Source organism: Salvelinus alpinus, chromosome 12 (genome assembly GCF_045679555.1).
Source record: "Salvelinus alpinus chromosome 12, SLU_Salpinus.1, whole genome shotgun sequence".
NCBI lineage: Eukaryota > Metazoa > Chordata > Actinopteri > Salmoniformes > Salmonidae > Salvelinus > Salvelinus alpinus.
This window is the reverse complement of record NC_092097.1, coordinates 46,333,069-46,351,151: the sequence shown is the minus strand read 5'-3', so window position 1 is coordinate 46,351,151 and position 18,083 is coordinate 46,333,069. Positions and strand designations below refer to the sequence as shown.

Here is an 18,083-nt window from a genome sequence, read left to right as displayed (position 1 = left end):
ATTACCTGTACAATTGGACACAACTCTGTTTTGAATGCAGTGAAAGGGCTCTCTTCTCATACCTTTGTTCACAGGACCTATAAAACTGCATGATTTGACCTCAATATTTCAAACATACACAGTAAATTCAACATGTTGCAAAGATGGATTGTTACCCATTGTGTTGACTGCTACGCCAGCATTCCAGACACAGACACACAAAAACTGCTTAAATATGTTTATTTGACTGTCTGAGGTTATGGTAGTTATTCCTAATGTCTAAATGTGTGGTCTATCTGCAGTTTGTTGACATTGGGACACAAATATCACAATAAATAAACCGTCCAATGAGAGTCAACTCTCTACAGTATAAGGAAAACACTAATTTCCAGAGGATGTCATACACCTTTAAGTCATAAGGCACTAATAGAGAGACGTTCAGCACCCCTATTACTTCAGATAGCCTGCGCTCCTTTTAGTCTTACTGTAGAAGGGTGGTGACAAAATAAACTTTGAAAGAAAAAATAATAATTGTAACCAAAGTTTGTTGGTAGTGTCAAAGTTTGGTCATTTTGAGTTAATGTGCACTTGAGGTGCATTTTACACATACAGAAGCAATCATTTAATCTCCATCGGCTCATTGCTAACAGTACAACATCTTCATCTTAAGTGTCCATTCCCCATTGTCTCATCTTAAGGCCACTCTCACTTTTGATATGAAAGATATCATTAGTTCCTTATATTTCACCAGGTTAGTCCTCTCTGTAATAAACATTACTGTGCTTTGAAGAGTCCCGGGACCCATGTTAAAAGTGTCTGTACCACTTCTTTTGAACCCTCTGTCACAGGTTATACATAATGTTGTTATAAGCAACAGCTGTTAAAAGCCGCCAGAAGAGCTGACATCAGCTATACATCACAAGCAATAAGCTAGTGGTGCCGGGCACAATGTCACGCTTCCAACTACATGACGTAGTGCTTATGCTAGATGGTTCAAACTAAGGCTCCTCCTAAGAAGCGTAACGTCATCAAAACTTCAGGTACTCCGGCGTGGAGTAGTTGAACAGCAGGAAGTCCATGTGGTAGAGGTTATACAGCTTCTTCTGATAGAAGGGGCTGATGTTGTTGAAGAACTGAGCGGCCATGTCTCCCGTAGTCCTGGTGTTCTTGGCCGAGGCAGGGAAAGTCACCTGGCCCTCCACCCCAGCCAGCTGCAGCACGTAGCGGGAGTCCTGCTCCAGCGTCTCGTACTTGCCCACCACGTCGTAGTGGATGAGGCAGGGGTGGCAAAGCGAGTGCACGCGCTCCCAGTGCTCGTTGAAGGGCTCCTCGCGCTGTGTGGCCGGGTCCACCAGGTAGTAGACAAACTCCTCGAAGGAGACGTCGTCTCCCCGCTCCAGCGCTTCAGCCTGTGGGCTGGGCCGGTGCCGGCGGATGATCTTGGTGCCGTAGCGCTTGTGGAAGGCCGTGTTGTAGCTGCGTGTAAACTTGTTGCGGTAAGCCGAAACGAGCCGCTCAAAGGGCTCACGCACGAACACAAACTTTAGGTAGGAGCGCAGCCGCTGGTTGATCTGAGAGGTGGAATACTCAGAGAGGGTGCGCAGGTTGCCAGGCACGTGGGCCTCATTGGCGGGGATGGCGAGGGGGTCGCGGTGGGGGCCAGCGGCGCCTGTCAGGACCATTAGGACACGCTTCCAGTTGGTGCAGGCCACCTTGGGCACGTAGCAGTAGAGCAGGCCGTGTTGGTCATCCACAATGACGTGCTTGAGGTCCTCGGGGATGAGCACGCGACGCTTGCGCGTGTACGAGCGGCAGGCGTCCTCCAGCAGCTCCCGCCGACCCTGGTGGGTCACCTGCACCGTCGACTGCTCCAGCTGTAAGAGAGGAGAGGATTCCAGACACTGACACAAATGGTACACGGCTCAGCGTGGTTTAACAGTTAATTGAGCTTGAGGAGAGTAGGAAATGAGATGGCAAGTGATTATTGCTCGGGGATACATTTTTATATCCATGTCACTGAACACACTGACATATTTTAACATGTTAACACATGAACAAGTTTCAACATTGTTCATTGTTCATTAGATGACAAGAAACTGGTCTGGAGAACACCAAAAATATGTCATGTCAGGAGGCTGAGCACAAGCGCTGAACAATCTATAAAGGGTTTTGTCTCCAGAACTAATATGTTTTGCCTCTAGAACTAAAGTGTTTTGGCTCCAGAACTAAAGGAGTTTGGCTCAGAAACTAAATAGTGTTGGCTCCAGAACTAAATATTGTTGGCTCCAGAACTAACCCCTATGACACTTCATGTACAGTGCATTCAGAAATTATTCAGACCCCTTGACTTTTCCACATTTTGTTACATTACAGCCTTATTCGAAAATTAATTAAATCGTTTTTTTCCTTGTCAATCTACACATAATACCCCATAATGACAAAGAAAAATAAGGTTTTTAGAAAATGTTGTTAATGTGAATAAAAAAAAAACTGAAATATCACATTTGCATAAGTATTCAGACCCTTTACTCAGTACTTTGTTGAAGCACCTTTGGCAGCGATAACAGCCTTGAGTCTTCTTGGGTATGACGCTATAAGCTTGGCACACCTGTATTTGGAGAGTTTCTCCAATTCTTCTCTGCAGATCCGCTCAAGCTCTGTCAGGTTGGATGGGGAGCGTTGCTGCTCTCCAGGTCTCTCCAGAGATCTCTTCAGGTCTCTCCAGAGATGTTTGATCGGGTTCAAGTCCAGGCTCTGGCTGGTGCACTCAAGGACATTCAGAGACTTGTCCCGAAGCCACTCCTACGTTATCTTGGCTGTGTGCTTAGGGTTGTTGTCCTGTTGGAAGGTAAACCTTTGCCCTAGTCTTAGGTCCTGAGCACTCTGGAGCAGGTTTTCATCAAGGATCTCTCTGTACTTTGCTCTGTTCATCTTTCCCTCAATCTTGACTCATCTACCAGTCCCTGCTGCTGAAAAACATCCCCAGAGCAAGATGCTGCCACCACCATGCTTCACCGCAGGGATGGTGCCAGGTTTCCTCCAGGCGTGAGGCTTGGCATTCAGGCAAAAGAGTTTCATCTTGGTTTCATCAGTCCAGAGAATCTTGTTTCTCATGGTCTCAGTCTTTACGTGCCTATTGGCAAAATCCAAGCGGGCTGTCATCTGCCTTTTACTGAGTGGTTTCCGTCTGGCCACTCTACCATAAAGGCCTGATTGGTGGAATGATGCAGAGATGGTTGTCCTTCTGGAAGGTTCTCCCATCTCCACAGAGGAACTCTGAAGCTCTGTCAGAGTGACCATTGGGTTCTTGGTCACCTCCTGACCAAGGCCCTTCTCCCCGATTGCTCAGTTTGGCCGGGCAGCCAGATCTAGGAAGAGTCTTGGTAGTTCCAAACTTATTCCATTTAAGAATGATAGAAGCCACTGTGTTCTTGGGGACCTTCAATGCTGCAGAAATGTGTTGGTACTCTTCCCCAGATCTGTGCCTCGATACAATCCTGTCTCGGAGCTCTACGGACAATTCCTTTGACCTCATGGTTTGGTTTTTACTCTGACATGCACTGTCAACTGTGGGACCTTACAGTTGAAGTCGGAAGTTTACATACACCTTAGCTAAATACATTAAAACTCAGTTTTTCACAATTCCTGACATTTATTCCTCATAACAATTTCCTGTCTTAGGTCAGTTAGGATCACCACTTTTTTTTTAGAATGTGAAATGTCAGAATAATAGAGGAGAGAATGATTTATTTCAGCTTTTATTTCTTTCATCACATTCTCAGTGGGTCAGAAGTTTACATACACTCAATTCGTATTTGGTAGCATTGCCTTTAAATTGTTTAACTTGGGTCAAACGTTTCAGGTAGCCTTCCACAAGCTTCTCACCCAACAACAATAAGTTGGGTGAATTTTGGCCCATTCCTCCTGACAGAGCTGGTGTATTCCTCGCATTCCAATGTCACTTCATATAATTAAATCAACACCTTGAATTTACCCCCACAGAAAAAATGTATTCTGAAAAGGAATTAGCTACATGCTTATGCAGTAGTATAAATGTCTGGGAGATTAACCATAATGGGCATAATCTGTCCAATGTAGTTAATCTCCAGAAAATTGAGAGTTCAGGTGGACCTTCATGTTTCGGCATACAAAGGAAAGGAGGGGTGCTCAACAACAATGACAAAAATCATGAGAAGGGCTTAGCAAGAAACATTTCCAAAAGGACAAATTTGAGGTAGAAAGGAGTTGGAGCACTCATCAAAAAGAAGCAGATTGAATTTAGCTCACTTTAATCCATTGTACAGGATACGAACAGGTGACTGGCGTTTTGACGTCATGCTGACGTCTTCCAAGAAATTGAGAGAATATGAGGAGAGGTAGAAAATAATCTGAAAATGTGTGCATTACGGAGTCTGCAACCAAGAGAAGAGTATGTTCGTCCTGAATGACACTAAATAACAGCTTCTCTAAATGATCTTATTGTTTGTCAAACTTCATAGTTGAGTTTTATTGACCCATCTCTCTCCCTCTTGTAACACACACACAAACACTGCAGCTGGATGTCCTAATCACATTCAATCTCTCCCATCCACACACCGCTGTACTAACACTACAGTTCAGCCAGTTCAACGTGTCTTCCTTCCTGTATTTACTCTCTCCTGTATTTACTCTCTCCTGTATTTACTCTCTCCTGTATTTACTCTCTCCTGTATTTACTCTCTCCTGTATTTACTCTCTCCTGTATTTACTCAGCAAAATGCGGAGGCTCTCAGTTTGCCTCAGTGTCTGGTGGCATGTGTCGTCCTCTGTCCTGGTTTGAGAAGACACTGTTGACACTGAAATATCAAGGACACACTGGAGCAGGCAACACCGATGCTAATGGAGGCTTCACTCACTGTGTAGCTGGGTAGTTACATCTTTCTATCAAACAATTTTGTCACGGCAGAAGTTCAAGTAAAACCTCAAGTCAACTATTACTTTATCTTTGTCATCAGAGGCACAAGGTAACTTGTCAATGTCATTCATTATCACTGATAGTGTATCTTCATTTGTGGAGCAAAATGTATTTTAATGGCACATACTCTTATCTGGAGTCGTCCCTGTTGGCTACGATTTACCTCAAGTAGATACAACGTGCTCCTTGTAAACCTAGGGGTAACTGACGCATGCAAGGTCAACTCTACATGCATTGTAAAACATTTGCTTAGGTTAAACTTCTTGTAAGAAGTAATTACACCCTTTAGTGATCCAACAAAATATTATTGTAGGCATATACAGAGAAGTAAAATTAATACAATTGGTTATAAAGATCTTCCAGTTTTGCTATCTGTCTTCATAAATTCAAACCCTTTCCCCAGAGTATCGCAACACCACAGGGTTCCACTTTGGACGAGCTAAGTGCAAAATAACAAAAATAAAACCGCCAGCGATTTAAAGTAAATTATGTCTTTAGGAGTTCTTCAGTCCTTTTGCATGGGCCTCGGACTCCCCTCCCTGAGATATAATTGGCAACAGCTCACTCCTATAGATTTTCTTTTTCTGTACCCTAGCCAAGCTAATTTCTCTCACGCTCTCTCCAAGTCTTAGTTCTGGAACAGTCCCTGTGTAATGTCATACTGTATAATTGTAGAGAGTTTGTGGCCCAGGGCTTATCCTTTGGCCTCAGTTGACACCAAAATTTCAATCCGTCATAGTGACACACTGACTGTACACATTTGTTTTGAAGTTGAATGACATGGGATACTTAAGTAGTCTATTCAACTCTATAGGCTACATACACATAGTATATAAAACATTAAGAACACCTGCTCGCTCTTTCCATGACAGACTGACCAGGTGAATCCAGGTGAAAGCTATGATCCCTTATTGACGTCACTTGTTTAATCCACTTCAATCAGTGTAGATGAAGGGGAGGAGACAGGTTAAAGAAGGATTTTTTAGCCTTGAGATAATTGAGACATGGATTGTGTATGTGTGCCACTCAGAGGGTGAATGGGCAAGACAAAATATTTAAGTGCTTTTGAATGGAGTATGGTAGTAGGTGCCAGGTGCACTGGTTTGAGTGGGTCAAGAACTGCAACGCTGCTGGGTTCACGCTCAACAGTTTACCGTGTGTATCAACAATGGTCCACCACCCAAAGGACATCCAGCCAACTAGATACAACGGTGGGAAGGAGAGGCGGGAGATAGAGACAAATCCAGGGTTATAATTTTTTATAAGAGACAGTTTTATATTTTTCAATCAAGTGCCTGTCCAAAATAATTTGATTTTGCTAACCAATGTCTGACTGCAGTCTGGAATCGTCAAGTCAGGGCTTTTGTTTGTAGTAGACAAAGTCTTGCAAAATCCCGGTGACTTTCCCAACATTTCCAGATACCCTGGTTGGGGGATTGCCGGATTTCCTGCTTATTCCCTCCTGATTCCAGGAATTATCCAAACAGGATTTCTGGAAAACCTGGGAATTTTGGAAAAGTTACTGGAATTTTCCAACCCTAACTAGACGGTAAACAAAAACATCAGAAAGGTCAAGGGTTGCACCTGTATCAATCACTGACAGTCACTAGTAACTACAGGAGACAGTTTGAAAGGCTTGAAATTAGTACAGATTGTGAGACACCCAAACCCTTGGAGCATGAGGAACATCTGTAGAAGCAATGGGTGATTAATGATGATGATTTCATCTAAATCTGCTTTTACAGACAAACCAGTAACTTCAGAAGCAGAATTATTCTAAACATGGATTGGAAATGTATTTTATTAGGGGCTTACACTGGCAAAATTCCCATAGATGCCAAAGATGTTAATCATCATACTGCAGTTGCTTGAAAAATGTAATATTGGTTGAGGAAAGCTGACAAGAGAACTCTTATTTCCAGTTGTTAACACCATCACATTATAAGCCGTGTTTACTCTAGGACTTTTTCAGGGGGGGGGGGGGGGGGGGGGGTTGCAATGGTGCGATCCACAACCAAAAATGGGTGTTAATGGGTGTGGCCACTGGTGCGATCCACGATCCAAATAAATGTTGAGGCCCTTCTCCTGGCCACAGAGACAGCATTTTGCTGTTTTAAAGCTAATTTCCTGCAATTATACACATTTTGTCATGGCTTATTCGGTGTTATCTGAGTGACTCAAACGTAACAAAATCAGCTGGGCCCCCATGCAATGAAATGTTTAACATTTTAGATTCTCCCTGACTGTCTAGTTTTTATTTTGGTGATTGTTAGTTCTCAAAGATGATCTTATTAAAAAAAATATTTGGCTCCATTATCTTTATATATACTTTATATCTGGTTTTAGTCATTTAAGTTTACACTGAAAATATTTCACCATCCCGACAATTATTTATTTATATATAAAATAAAACATTTATAATTTTTTGGAGTGGCGGCAGTTAAATTAATATAGGGGAAACACTGATAAGAGACTTTCAGCAAGTAAGCAGTAAGTACTGAATAGCTTACCAATAATTTTATTTTCACAAATCACCTATTCTAACTCATAAAACATGACCAAAACAAGTTCAGTGGTCATCAACGTGAATCCTACCTGGTAGTGGGCAGGACTTACCTGGTCACTGTCATAGAGCGTCTGGAGTGGACTCCTCCATGACTTCCCCTGGCCGCTGCTCCTCCCACTACCCTGTGCTGAGGCTGAGAAAATGCAGACGGGTACACACGTCAAGGTCAACACAGGCATATTACCTACAGTACACACTCAAGACCATCGGAGTCTGTATCTCTGCTGCATTCTGATTTGGTATATACAGTACATGGAATGCCATTGTGGCAACCCATGAGGTACGGCAGCTTAATACTGATTTTCTCATCTAAATGCAAATGTCATGTCAATTTTATGTTGAGCCAAATGCTTGATAAGCGAGCTAAATTACAACTTCCTAAGGGGGATAATCATTAACCATGTTAAATGTAAAGGTATGAATACAACAACAACCCGACACTTTCCTACATCCTAATAACAAAGACAAGTACCATTGAGAATCTCAGGGAAACCAGAGGAGAAACTCGCCAATGGGTCATTTATTACATATTATAAACTGGGTGGTTCGAGCCCCGAATGGTGATTGGCTGACAGACGTGGTATATCAGACCGTATACCTAGGGTATGACAAAACGTTTCATTTTACTGCTATAATTACGTTGGTAACCAGTTTTTAATAGCTATAAGGCACCTCAGGGGTTTGTGGTATATGGCCAATATACCATGGCTAAGCTCTGTATCCAGGCACTCTGCATTGTGTCGTGCATAAGAACAGCCCTTAGCCGTGGTATATTGGCCATATACCACATCCTCCTCGGGCCTTATTGCTCAACTGTACACACCTGAGGGTCATTAAACCCCAACACACAGGTGCACACCCAAAACGACATCTTATACAACACTACAGGTTGTCATAGAAACACACAGAAGAGGAAGAGAAGAAACCAGGCCTCAAAAAAGACTGTGCATCCATTCAGACTACTAATGTACCTCTTACTGTAGCGCTCCGCTAAACATACAACGCAGCAACACTGCAGAAAACAGCTCTCCTTTATGGAAGTAGCTGAGGAGAGGGAAAAAAGGGAAAATCCCGAAACCACATGGGTACTGAGGCATAGCAATGAGAGAAAACCAAGAGGGCAGATGGAGTATAAACAGAGGTAGAAAACCTCTGTGACTACTTTAGAGTTCCTTTAAGAAACATGACATGGCGTTTAGATTGTTGTTGCTGTCATTTCATATGCTGTTGCTCTTTTAGTTCCTTGGTAGTTGTGGGAGCGCAAGTTTTTGGTTTCCCATTGGTTCTGGGATCGAAGCCATGAGTTTCCTGACCAGTAAAACTGTATACTTTTTAAACGTTCTGAGAATGGAAGTGAAAATCTGGGACTTTTGTTTTTCCGTTGCTGGGAGGTTCTGAGAACATTATAATCTGGTTCCTTTAAAGTTTTCCTGGGAGGTTTTAATAACGTTCTGAGAATGAAGATTATAGGTTATTTTGAGTGTTTTGAATATCTTAACTTTCACTGAATGTTTCAATAAGACTTTCAATAACACTGCTAGCTTACAGTACATTCTGCTGAAGTAATGAAATACGTTATTTAACGTATTTCAAAATAATGTTATTTTGTCAAGTTTCTTAAATGTGCTGAGAATGTTCCAAAGCTAAGCAATTATCTTGCACCATTCCCAGAACGTTGTGGGAAGGTTATATGCAAAATAACCAAAGGACAACCATGCTCCCACCAAGCTCTAAGACACATATGGTTCTCAGAACATTATTTGTTAGCTGGGAAGAGACAAAGAGTCACAGATATGGTCCCTCAGGGCAGGGGAGGGGTAGGTGAGGGTGCAGACAGACAGGACATGGCTGAGATTATGTTCTACATTTCGGTACCATCAAGCATAACTTCAAAAACCCTACATAATAAATGGCATAGAAGACAAAATGTGTTACCTTTAAGGGAATGTACAATAATGGAGAATTCAGCTACTGACATGATTATGAATTAAAATTAAATTAGTTAGCAAGACTTCAGTAACTTGTCACGCCCTGGCCATAGAGAGGTTTTTATTTTCTATTTTGGTTAGGCCAGGGTGTGACTAGGGTGGGCATTCTAGTTTCTTTATTTCTATGTTGGTGTGGTTCCCAATAATAGGCAACTGTCTATCGTTGTCTCTGATTGGGGATCATATATAAGTTGTCCTTTTTCGTTTGGGTTTTGTGGGTAGTTATTTTCTGTTTAGTGTCTGCACCTGACAGAACTGTTTTTTCGTTTTTTTCTCTTTGTTATTTTGTTCGAGTGTTTTTTGATTAATAAAACATCATGAACACTTACCACACTGCGTTTTGGTCCATGCATTCCGACAAGAGCCGTGACAACTATACTGAACAAAATTATAAAATGCTAAATGTTTTTACTGAGTTACAGTTCATAGAAGGAAATCAGTCAATTTATATAAATTCATTAATCCAAATCTATGGATTTCACATGATTGGGCAGGGGCGCAGCTATGGGTCGGCCTTGGAGGGCATAGGGCCAGCCACTGGTGAGCCAGGCCCAGCCAATCAGAATGAGTCTTTCCCCAAAAAAGGGCTTTATTAAAAATCAAATCAAAGTTTATTTGTCACGTGCTTCGAATACAACAGGTGTAGACAGTGAAATGCTTACTTACAGGCTTTAACCAACAGTGAAATTTCTAAGTTAAAAAAAGGTATTAGGTGAACAATAGATAAGTAGAGAAATAAAAACAACAGTAAAAAATACAGTGAAAAATAACAATAGCGAGGCTATATACAGGCACCGGTTAGTCGGGCTGATTGAGGTAGTATGTACATGTAGGTATGGTTAAAGTGACGATGCATATATGATAAACAGAGATTAGCAGTAGCGTAAAAAAGGGGTTGGCGGGTGGTGGATGGCGGGACACAATGCAGATAGTCCGGGTAACGAATGTGCGGGGGCACCGGTTGGTTGGGCTAATTGAGGTAGTATGTACATGAATGTATAGTTAAAGTGACTATGCATATATGATAAACAGGGGTTGGGGGGGGCACACAATGCAAAAAGTCTGGGTAGCCATTTGATTACCTGTTCAGGAGGCCTTTTGGTCCTAGACTTGGCACTCCGGTACTGCTTGCCATGCGGTAGTAGAGAGAACAGTCTATGACTGGGGTGGCTGGGGTCTTTGACAATTTTTAGGGCCTTCCTCTGACACCGCCTGGTGTAGAGGTCCTGGAGGGCAGGCAGCTTAGCCCCAGTGATGTACTGGCCCATATGCACTACCCTCTGTAGTCCCTTGCAGTTGCCATACCAGGCAGTGATGCAAACAGTCAGGATGCTCCCGATGTTGCAGCTGTAGAACCTTTTGAGGATCTCAGGACCCATGCCAAATCTTTTTAGTCTCCTGAGGGGGAATAGGCTTTTTCGTGCCCTCTTCATGACTGTCTTGGTGTGTTTGGACCTTTCTAGTTTGTTGTTGATGTGGACACCAAGGAACTTGAAGCTCTCAACCTGCTCCACTACAGAATGGGGGCGTGCTCAGTCCTCTTCTTCCTGTAGTCCACAATCATCTCCTTAGTCTTGGTTACGTTGAGGGATAGGTTGTTATTTTGGCACCACCCGGCCAGGTCTCTGACCTCTTCCCTATAGGCTGTCTCATCGTTGTCGGTGATCAGGCCTACGACTGTTGTGTCGTCTGCAAACTTAATGATGGTGTTGGAGTCGTGTCTGGCCAAGCAGTCATGGGTGAACTGGGAGTACAGGAGGGGACTGAGCACGCACCCTTGAGGGGCTCCAATGTTGAGGATCAGCGTGTCAGATGTGTTGCTACCTACCCTCACCACCTGGTGGCGGCCCGTCAGGAAGTCCAGGATCCAGTTGCAGAGGGAGGTGTTTAGTCCCAGGATCCTTAGCTAAGTGATGAGCTTTGAGAGTACTATGGTGTTGAACGCTGAGCTGTAGTCAATGAATAGCATTCTCACATAGGTGTTCCTTTTGTCCAGGTGGGAAAGGGCAGTGTGGAGTGCAAAACAGATTGCATCATCTGTGGATCTATTGGGGAGGTGTGCAAATTGGAGTGGGTCTAGGGTTTCTGGGATAATGGTGTTGATGTTAGTCTTTACCAGCCTTTCAAAGCACTTCATGGCTACAGATGTGAGTGCTACGGGTCTGTAGTCATTTAGGCAGGTTGCCTTAGTGTTCTTGGGCACAGGGACTATGGTGGTCTGCTTGAAACATGTTGGTTTTACAGACTCAATCAGGGACATGTTGAAAATGTCAGGGAAGACACCTGCTAGTTGGTCAGCACATGCCCGGAGCACACGTTCTGGTAATCTGTCTGGCCCAGCAGCCTTGTGAATGTTTACCTGTTTAAAGGTCTTACTCACGTCGGCTTCGGAGAGTATGATCAAACAGTCATCCGGAACAGCTGATGCTCTCATGCATGCCTCAGTGTTGCTTGCCTCGAAGCGAGCATAGAAGTGATTTAGCTCGTCTGGTAGGCTCGTGCCACTGGGCAGCTCGCGACTGTGCTTCCCTTTGTAGTCTGTAATAGTTTGCAAGCCCTGCCACATAAGACGAGCGTCGGAGCCGGTGTTACATGATTCAATCTTAGCCCTATATTGACGCTTTGCCTGTTTGATAGTTCGTCGGAGGGCATAGCAGGATTTCTTATAAGCTTCCGAGTTAGAGTCCAGCAGCTTGAAAGTGGCAGCTCTACCCTTCAGCTCAGTGCAAATGTTGCCTGTAATCCATGGTTTCTGGTTGGGATATGTACATACAGTCACTGTGGGGATGACATCCTCGATGCACTTATCGATAAAGCCAGTGACTGATGTGGTGTACTCCTCAATGCCATCGGAAGAATCCCGGAACATGTTCCAGTCTGTGCTAGCAAAACAGTCCTGTAATTTAGCATCTGCTTCATCTGACCACTTTTTTAATAGACTGAGTCACTGGTGCTTCCTGCTTTAATTTTTGCTTGTAAGCAGGAATCAGAAGGATAGAATTGTGGTCAGATTTACCAAATGGAGGGCGAGAGAGAGCTTTGTACGCGTCTCTGTGTGTGGAGTACAGGTGATCTAGAATTTTCCCTCTTGTGTGCACATTTAACATGTTGATAGAAATTAGGTAAAACTGATTTAAGTTTCCCTGCATTAAAGTCTCCGGCCACTAGGAGCGCCGCCTATGGGTGAGCGGTTTCCTGTTTGCGATTCCGCAAACATTCCGTGAAACATAAGATATTACAGTTTTTGATGTCCCGTTGGTAGGATATACCACGTACCTCCTCGAATTTATTGTCCAATGATTGCACATTGACGAGTAATATTGACGATAACGGCAGCTTTCCCACTCGCCTTCTGCGGATCCTTACGAGGCACCCTGCTCTATGTCCTCTGTACCTGCGTCTCTTCCTCTTGCCAATAACGGGGATGTTGGCCTTGTCGGGTGTTAGCAGTATATCCCGTGTGTCCTGCTTGTTGAAGAAAAAATCTTTCTCTACCTCGAGGTGTGTTATCGCTGTCCTGATATGCAAAAGCTATTTTTTGCAGTAAGATATGGTGGCAGAAACATTATGTACAAAATAAGTTACAAATAACGTGAATAAAACCACATAATAGCACAATTGTTTGGGCGTCCGTAAAACTGCTGCTATTTCTTCCGGTGCCATTTTATCCTTAAAAAACAGAAAAACACCAACGTTGGAGGCGGCTTATGGTAGATAAATGAACATTCAATTAGCTGCCAACAGCTCGGTTGGACCTTCCTGCAATCAGCATGCCAATTGCACGCTCCCTCAAAACAAACTTGACGTATGTGGCATTGTGTTGTGTGACACAACTGCACATTTTAGAGTGGCCTTTTATTGTCCCCAGCACAAGCTTCTGGATATACCACACCTGTCAGGTGGATGGATTATCTTGGAAAAGGAGAAAAGCTCACTAACAGGGATGTAAACAAATAAGGTTTTTGTGCGAATGAAACATCTCTGAGATTTTTTATTTCAGCTCATGAAAAATGGGTCTTGTTGAAATGGACAGATTCCACCATTCTTCTGCGACTGGGCAAAACAGACTGATGTGTCACTAGCGCCACACACACACACACTGTACAAGATCAAACAGAGAACAACATCTCCAACTCATGCACCCTACATTACACACCAGTCTGGTGGAGAGATTTAGACTGAAGAGCCTGCTACTGATTGCACAAGGTCTTCCTACATACCCAAATGTCCTCTGACCCAACCATGGTAGATTGGTCTAAAATGAAACGTTATCACTAGTGCTTGATTCAACCAGTATTGCATGTGTAGTCTACTCACATCACACCCGAGATCCATCAGCACAAGAGGACATCAACATTCAGAAAATATGTTTATATAGTCATCCCATATGTTCCTATATGTTTGGCTCATTTGGAAAAAGCAAGACAGTTAATGTTTATGTTAAGTTTGAGGGGCATTGCAAACAGCGGAAGCACATACTGTAACCAGACCATGAAATCTAGCAGTACGAAGGACATATGGTGCGGTCTATATAAACCTTTTATAAACTGGGTGGTTCGAGCCTGAGTGCTGATTGGCTGACAGCCGTGGTATATCAGACCATATACCACAGGTATGACAAAACATTTACTCTTTACTAATTTTACTCTTCTAATTATGTTGGTAACCAGTTTATAATAGCAATAAGGCACCTCGGGGGTTTGTGATATATGACCAATATACCTCGGCTAAGGGCTGTGTCCAGGCAATCCGCGTTGCGTCATGCATAAGAACAGCCCTTAGCCGTGGTATATTGGCCATATACCACACCTCCTCGGACCGTATTGCTTAAGCATAGGCTTCACAATTGAAAATTCCTAAATGATTCTTAGAAGCAGCAAAGTCAAATCATTCCCAGCTCGTTAGGCAGGTACACATGCTTTGTTGCTTTTAATATCTTCTCACCTGCTTTAATGACCTGCACTGTTCCTGTCAATATGACTGGTACTAACTCAGTCCTGTTAAGACTTTAAAAGCAGTCAGTCTCAAGTTCAAAGGCAAAGAGTTTAAACTCTAGAGGAACGCTATACAGAGGCGCTTCTCAAACCTGCCATGTTTACTCTAGAGTAAAGCTATACGGAGGCACTTAAGCCCTGTTCACAGTGCAAGCCTTAATGCTCAAATCAGTTTAGTTTTTTAAATCACTTTTGGTATACTCACTGTCCAAACAGCAAGTTAGAAGTGACTAACGCTAGTTGCCATAGTAACCATGGGTGTGGCACAATGGGGTAGGCTGATTGGTGGTGGTGCTACTGTTTATGATCCCTCAAAAGTAATGTAGCAAGCTATGGTGACAACAATACCTGTCATGGATGCAGTGGTGTAAACTACTTAAGTAAAAATACTTGAAAGTACTACTTTAGTAGGCTTTTGGGGTATCTGTAAATAACTATTTATATTTGACAACTTTTACTTCACTACATTCCTAAAGGAAATGAAGTACTTTTGACTCCATAACATTTTCCTGACACAGAAAATACTTTGAATGATTAGCAGGACAGGAAATTGTCTAATTCACACTTATCAAGAGAACATCCACGGTCATCCCTACTGCCTCTGATCTGGCGGACTTACTAAACACACGTGCTTCATTTGTAAATTATGTCTGAGGATACCCCTTGCTATCGGCAGGTAGCCTGGCGGGGGCAGCAGGTAGCCTGGTGGGTAGGAGCGTTGAGCCAGTAATCCCCAAGCTGACAAGGTAAAAGTCTGTCGTACTGCCCCTGAGCAAGGCAGTTAACCCACTGTTCCCCGGGCTCCGATGACGTGGATGTCAATTAAGGCAGCCCCCCACAAATCTCTGATTCAGAGGGGTTGGATTCAATGCGGAAAGAAACATTTCAGTTGAATGCATTCAGCTGTAAAACTAACTAGGTATCCCCCTTTCCCTATCTGTAAAAAAAGAAAAAAGAAAATGGATGCTGTCTGGTTTGCTTTATATAAAGAATTTGAAATGATTTAATACTTAAGTATATGTTAGCAATTAAATGTACTTTTGATACTTAAGTATATTTAAAACCAAATACCTTTACTCAAGTATTACAATTGGGTAATTTTTCCACCACTGCATGGATGCTTCCCAGTTGCTTTGAATGTTTAAAATCATATTGTAAGAACACTTTTAAACCCTCAAAGGATAAAAGCATCCTACTTTCAGAATGAGTCCTTTTTGGCTAGCCACAGCAGTCAGCTAGCTAGGTAGCTGTTTAGCTATCTAGCACATTCACTAATTTGTTCGTTAACTAAACAATTGACAAGGTAGTTAAATATCATATGTTCTTCTAAAACTGTCAACAGAGTAGCTAGCTAACCAATAAGATATGAGATATGCCAAATAAGTCTAAAAACCACTTGAGGGCAAATAAATCAGATTTGAGTCGCATGGCAAGGAATCAGATTTCTATTCATAGGTGGTTTGAAATGTGGCTTGAAATATCTGATTCCATGTGCTTTTTGGCTGTTCAGACTGCCAGAAAAAAAACGGATTAGAATTGGACGTGCATTTGAGTCACTGCCAATGTAAGCAGGGCTTTAGAGACCTATGATATAATGCAAAACTCATCATAGTGGCTATATTTCTGCCTCCTAGAACAGTAATCGCTCAGAGATGCACAAAAAGGATAAAGGAAAGATTCCCCCATTTTTAATTAAGTGGCATCTGTATGTGGACCCAACGCTAGCCTTGATTCCACGCTTCTGAGTATGGTACTGCGACACTAACCCGACGCAAATGACTATGCAATTTACCCGTATTAAGAGCAAACTTTATGAGCCTTGCTTTAACTTTCACATAAAAGTTATTGGAAGGCAGTTATTGCATGAGTCAGGGTATGATTTCATGGTGACTGTTGTGTTTATTCTGGAAAAATTACTTTCGGACAAGATAAACCCGCAAAGCCCCAAGGATTTCTCAAATGGACTTTTTACCTCAACAGTTCTGTAAACAACGCAACTTAATGTGCTATAGACGGATTAACCCAAAAGGCATACATTCAGAGAGAGGGAGGAAAGTGACACCTAACTGCTGTGTGGATTAAGTTAAACACACACAGACAGAAGAGGAAGGGCTGGGTGCATCAATAATTCGTATAGATGTTTTATTGTCACATACACCGGATAGGTGCAGTGATATGTGTTGTTTTACAGGGTATGCCATAGTAGTACAGTGCCCCTGGAACAAATGAATATGTGAAATTAAATGTAGATAAAAAAGAGCTAAGGACAATGTTAGTCTTGTTAGCATTCATGCTATCACATCGAATTGCCGGCTCTGATAGCAACCATAATCTTGCCCGAGCCCAATCCAATCAACCATTCGCATGCCATCACAATATTTACAACACAGTTGAACTCCAAGCTCTTTAAATACCCATCAGGTTAAGTATCATTATATCCAATTGGATGATGCTGCTGTGACATGAAAAAAGTCAATGACTTAAAACAGTTCTCTTTTCAATGGGAATTGAGTCATATTTTACAATGTAAAACTGTCACAATCAATTGAGCTATTTGCCTTCTGAAAACTACAGACAATTACATTGGACTATCCCTGGTAAATGCTAAACATACTATAACAGTTAGTTCAAAACTGATTTTAGTTATTAGAGGGTAACATCCAGCAGACCAGGGTTTAAACCCACAAACCTTGCAGTTATGCACACACACCACCTTTTGGCAGAGGCCAAATTAAAGGTTACAATAGCACTGGCAATGATAGACTTTTGTTTGTAAAAAAATTACAAATATGGCTTGGCATATGGAAATGTTGTATAATGACCCTTTAACAGAAAATCTCCTTCCGGTGTAAAAAACATGGAAATTAAAAAATAGACATTTTTAAGTGAGAAGTAGGCATTGGTTTAATGCCAAAAACTAAAAGAAATTCACAAGCGCCACAATGCCTACTCCACCCATGCTCTACCAAGGTTTTCCAGCACACAGCTTTTACGTAATACAGTAGCTATGTTGGTCTAGTGTACTTCAAATAATGTGTATGCAGGTTGCTTAGGATTCAGATCTTCTCAAACAGCCTAATTCAGAGAAATAATGGACTTTACAGTGTCTTATTAAAATAATGTATATTCACTGAACAAAAATATAAACGCAACATGTAAAGTGTTGGTCCCATGTTTCATGAGCTAAAATAAAAGCTCACAGAAATGTTCCATACACAAAAAAAGCTTATTTATTTCAAATGTTGTGCACAAATTTGTTTACATCCCTGTTAGTCAGCATTTCTCCCTTGCCAAGATAATCCATCTACCTGACAGGTGTGGTATATCAAGAAGCTGATTAAACAGCATGATTATTACACAGGTGCACCTTGTGCTGGGGACAATAAAATTCAAATCTAAAATGTGCAGTTTTGTCACACAAAATAATGACACATATGTCTCAAGTTGAGGGAACATTTGAGGGAGCGTGCAATTGGCATGCTGACTGCAGGAATGCCCATCAGAGCTGTTGGCAGAGAATTTAATGTTCATTTCGCTACCCTAAACTGGCCTCACAACTGCACACGTGTAACAACGCCAGCCCAGGACCTCCACATCGGACA

General features: G+C 42.3%; 1 protein-coding gene across 1 annotated transcript in view; it reads right to left on the bottom strand.

Annotated features, from left to right (window-relative positions):
* Positions 1-199: 199 nt before the first annotated feature.
* Positions 200-18,083, bottom strand: part of LOC139536244 (carbohydrate sulfotransferase 11-like) — a 30,118-nt gene continuing 12,234 nt past the window's right edge. Inside the window, exons 2-3 of the mRNA XM_071336601.1 lie at positions 7,550-7,632; positions 200-1,853 (exon numbers count right to left, since the gene is read on the bottom strand). Of these exons, the coding sequence (XP_071192702.1) occupies positions 1,008-1,853; positions 7,550-7,632 (929 nt within the window). The 3' untranslated portion in view covers positions 200-1,007. The remainder of the gene's footprint in view (positions 1,854-7,549; positions 7,633-18,083) is intronic.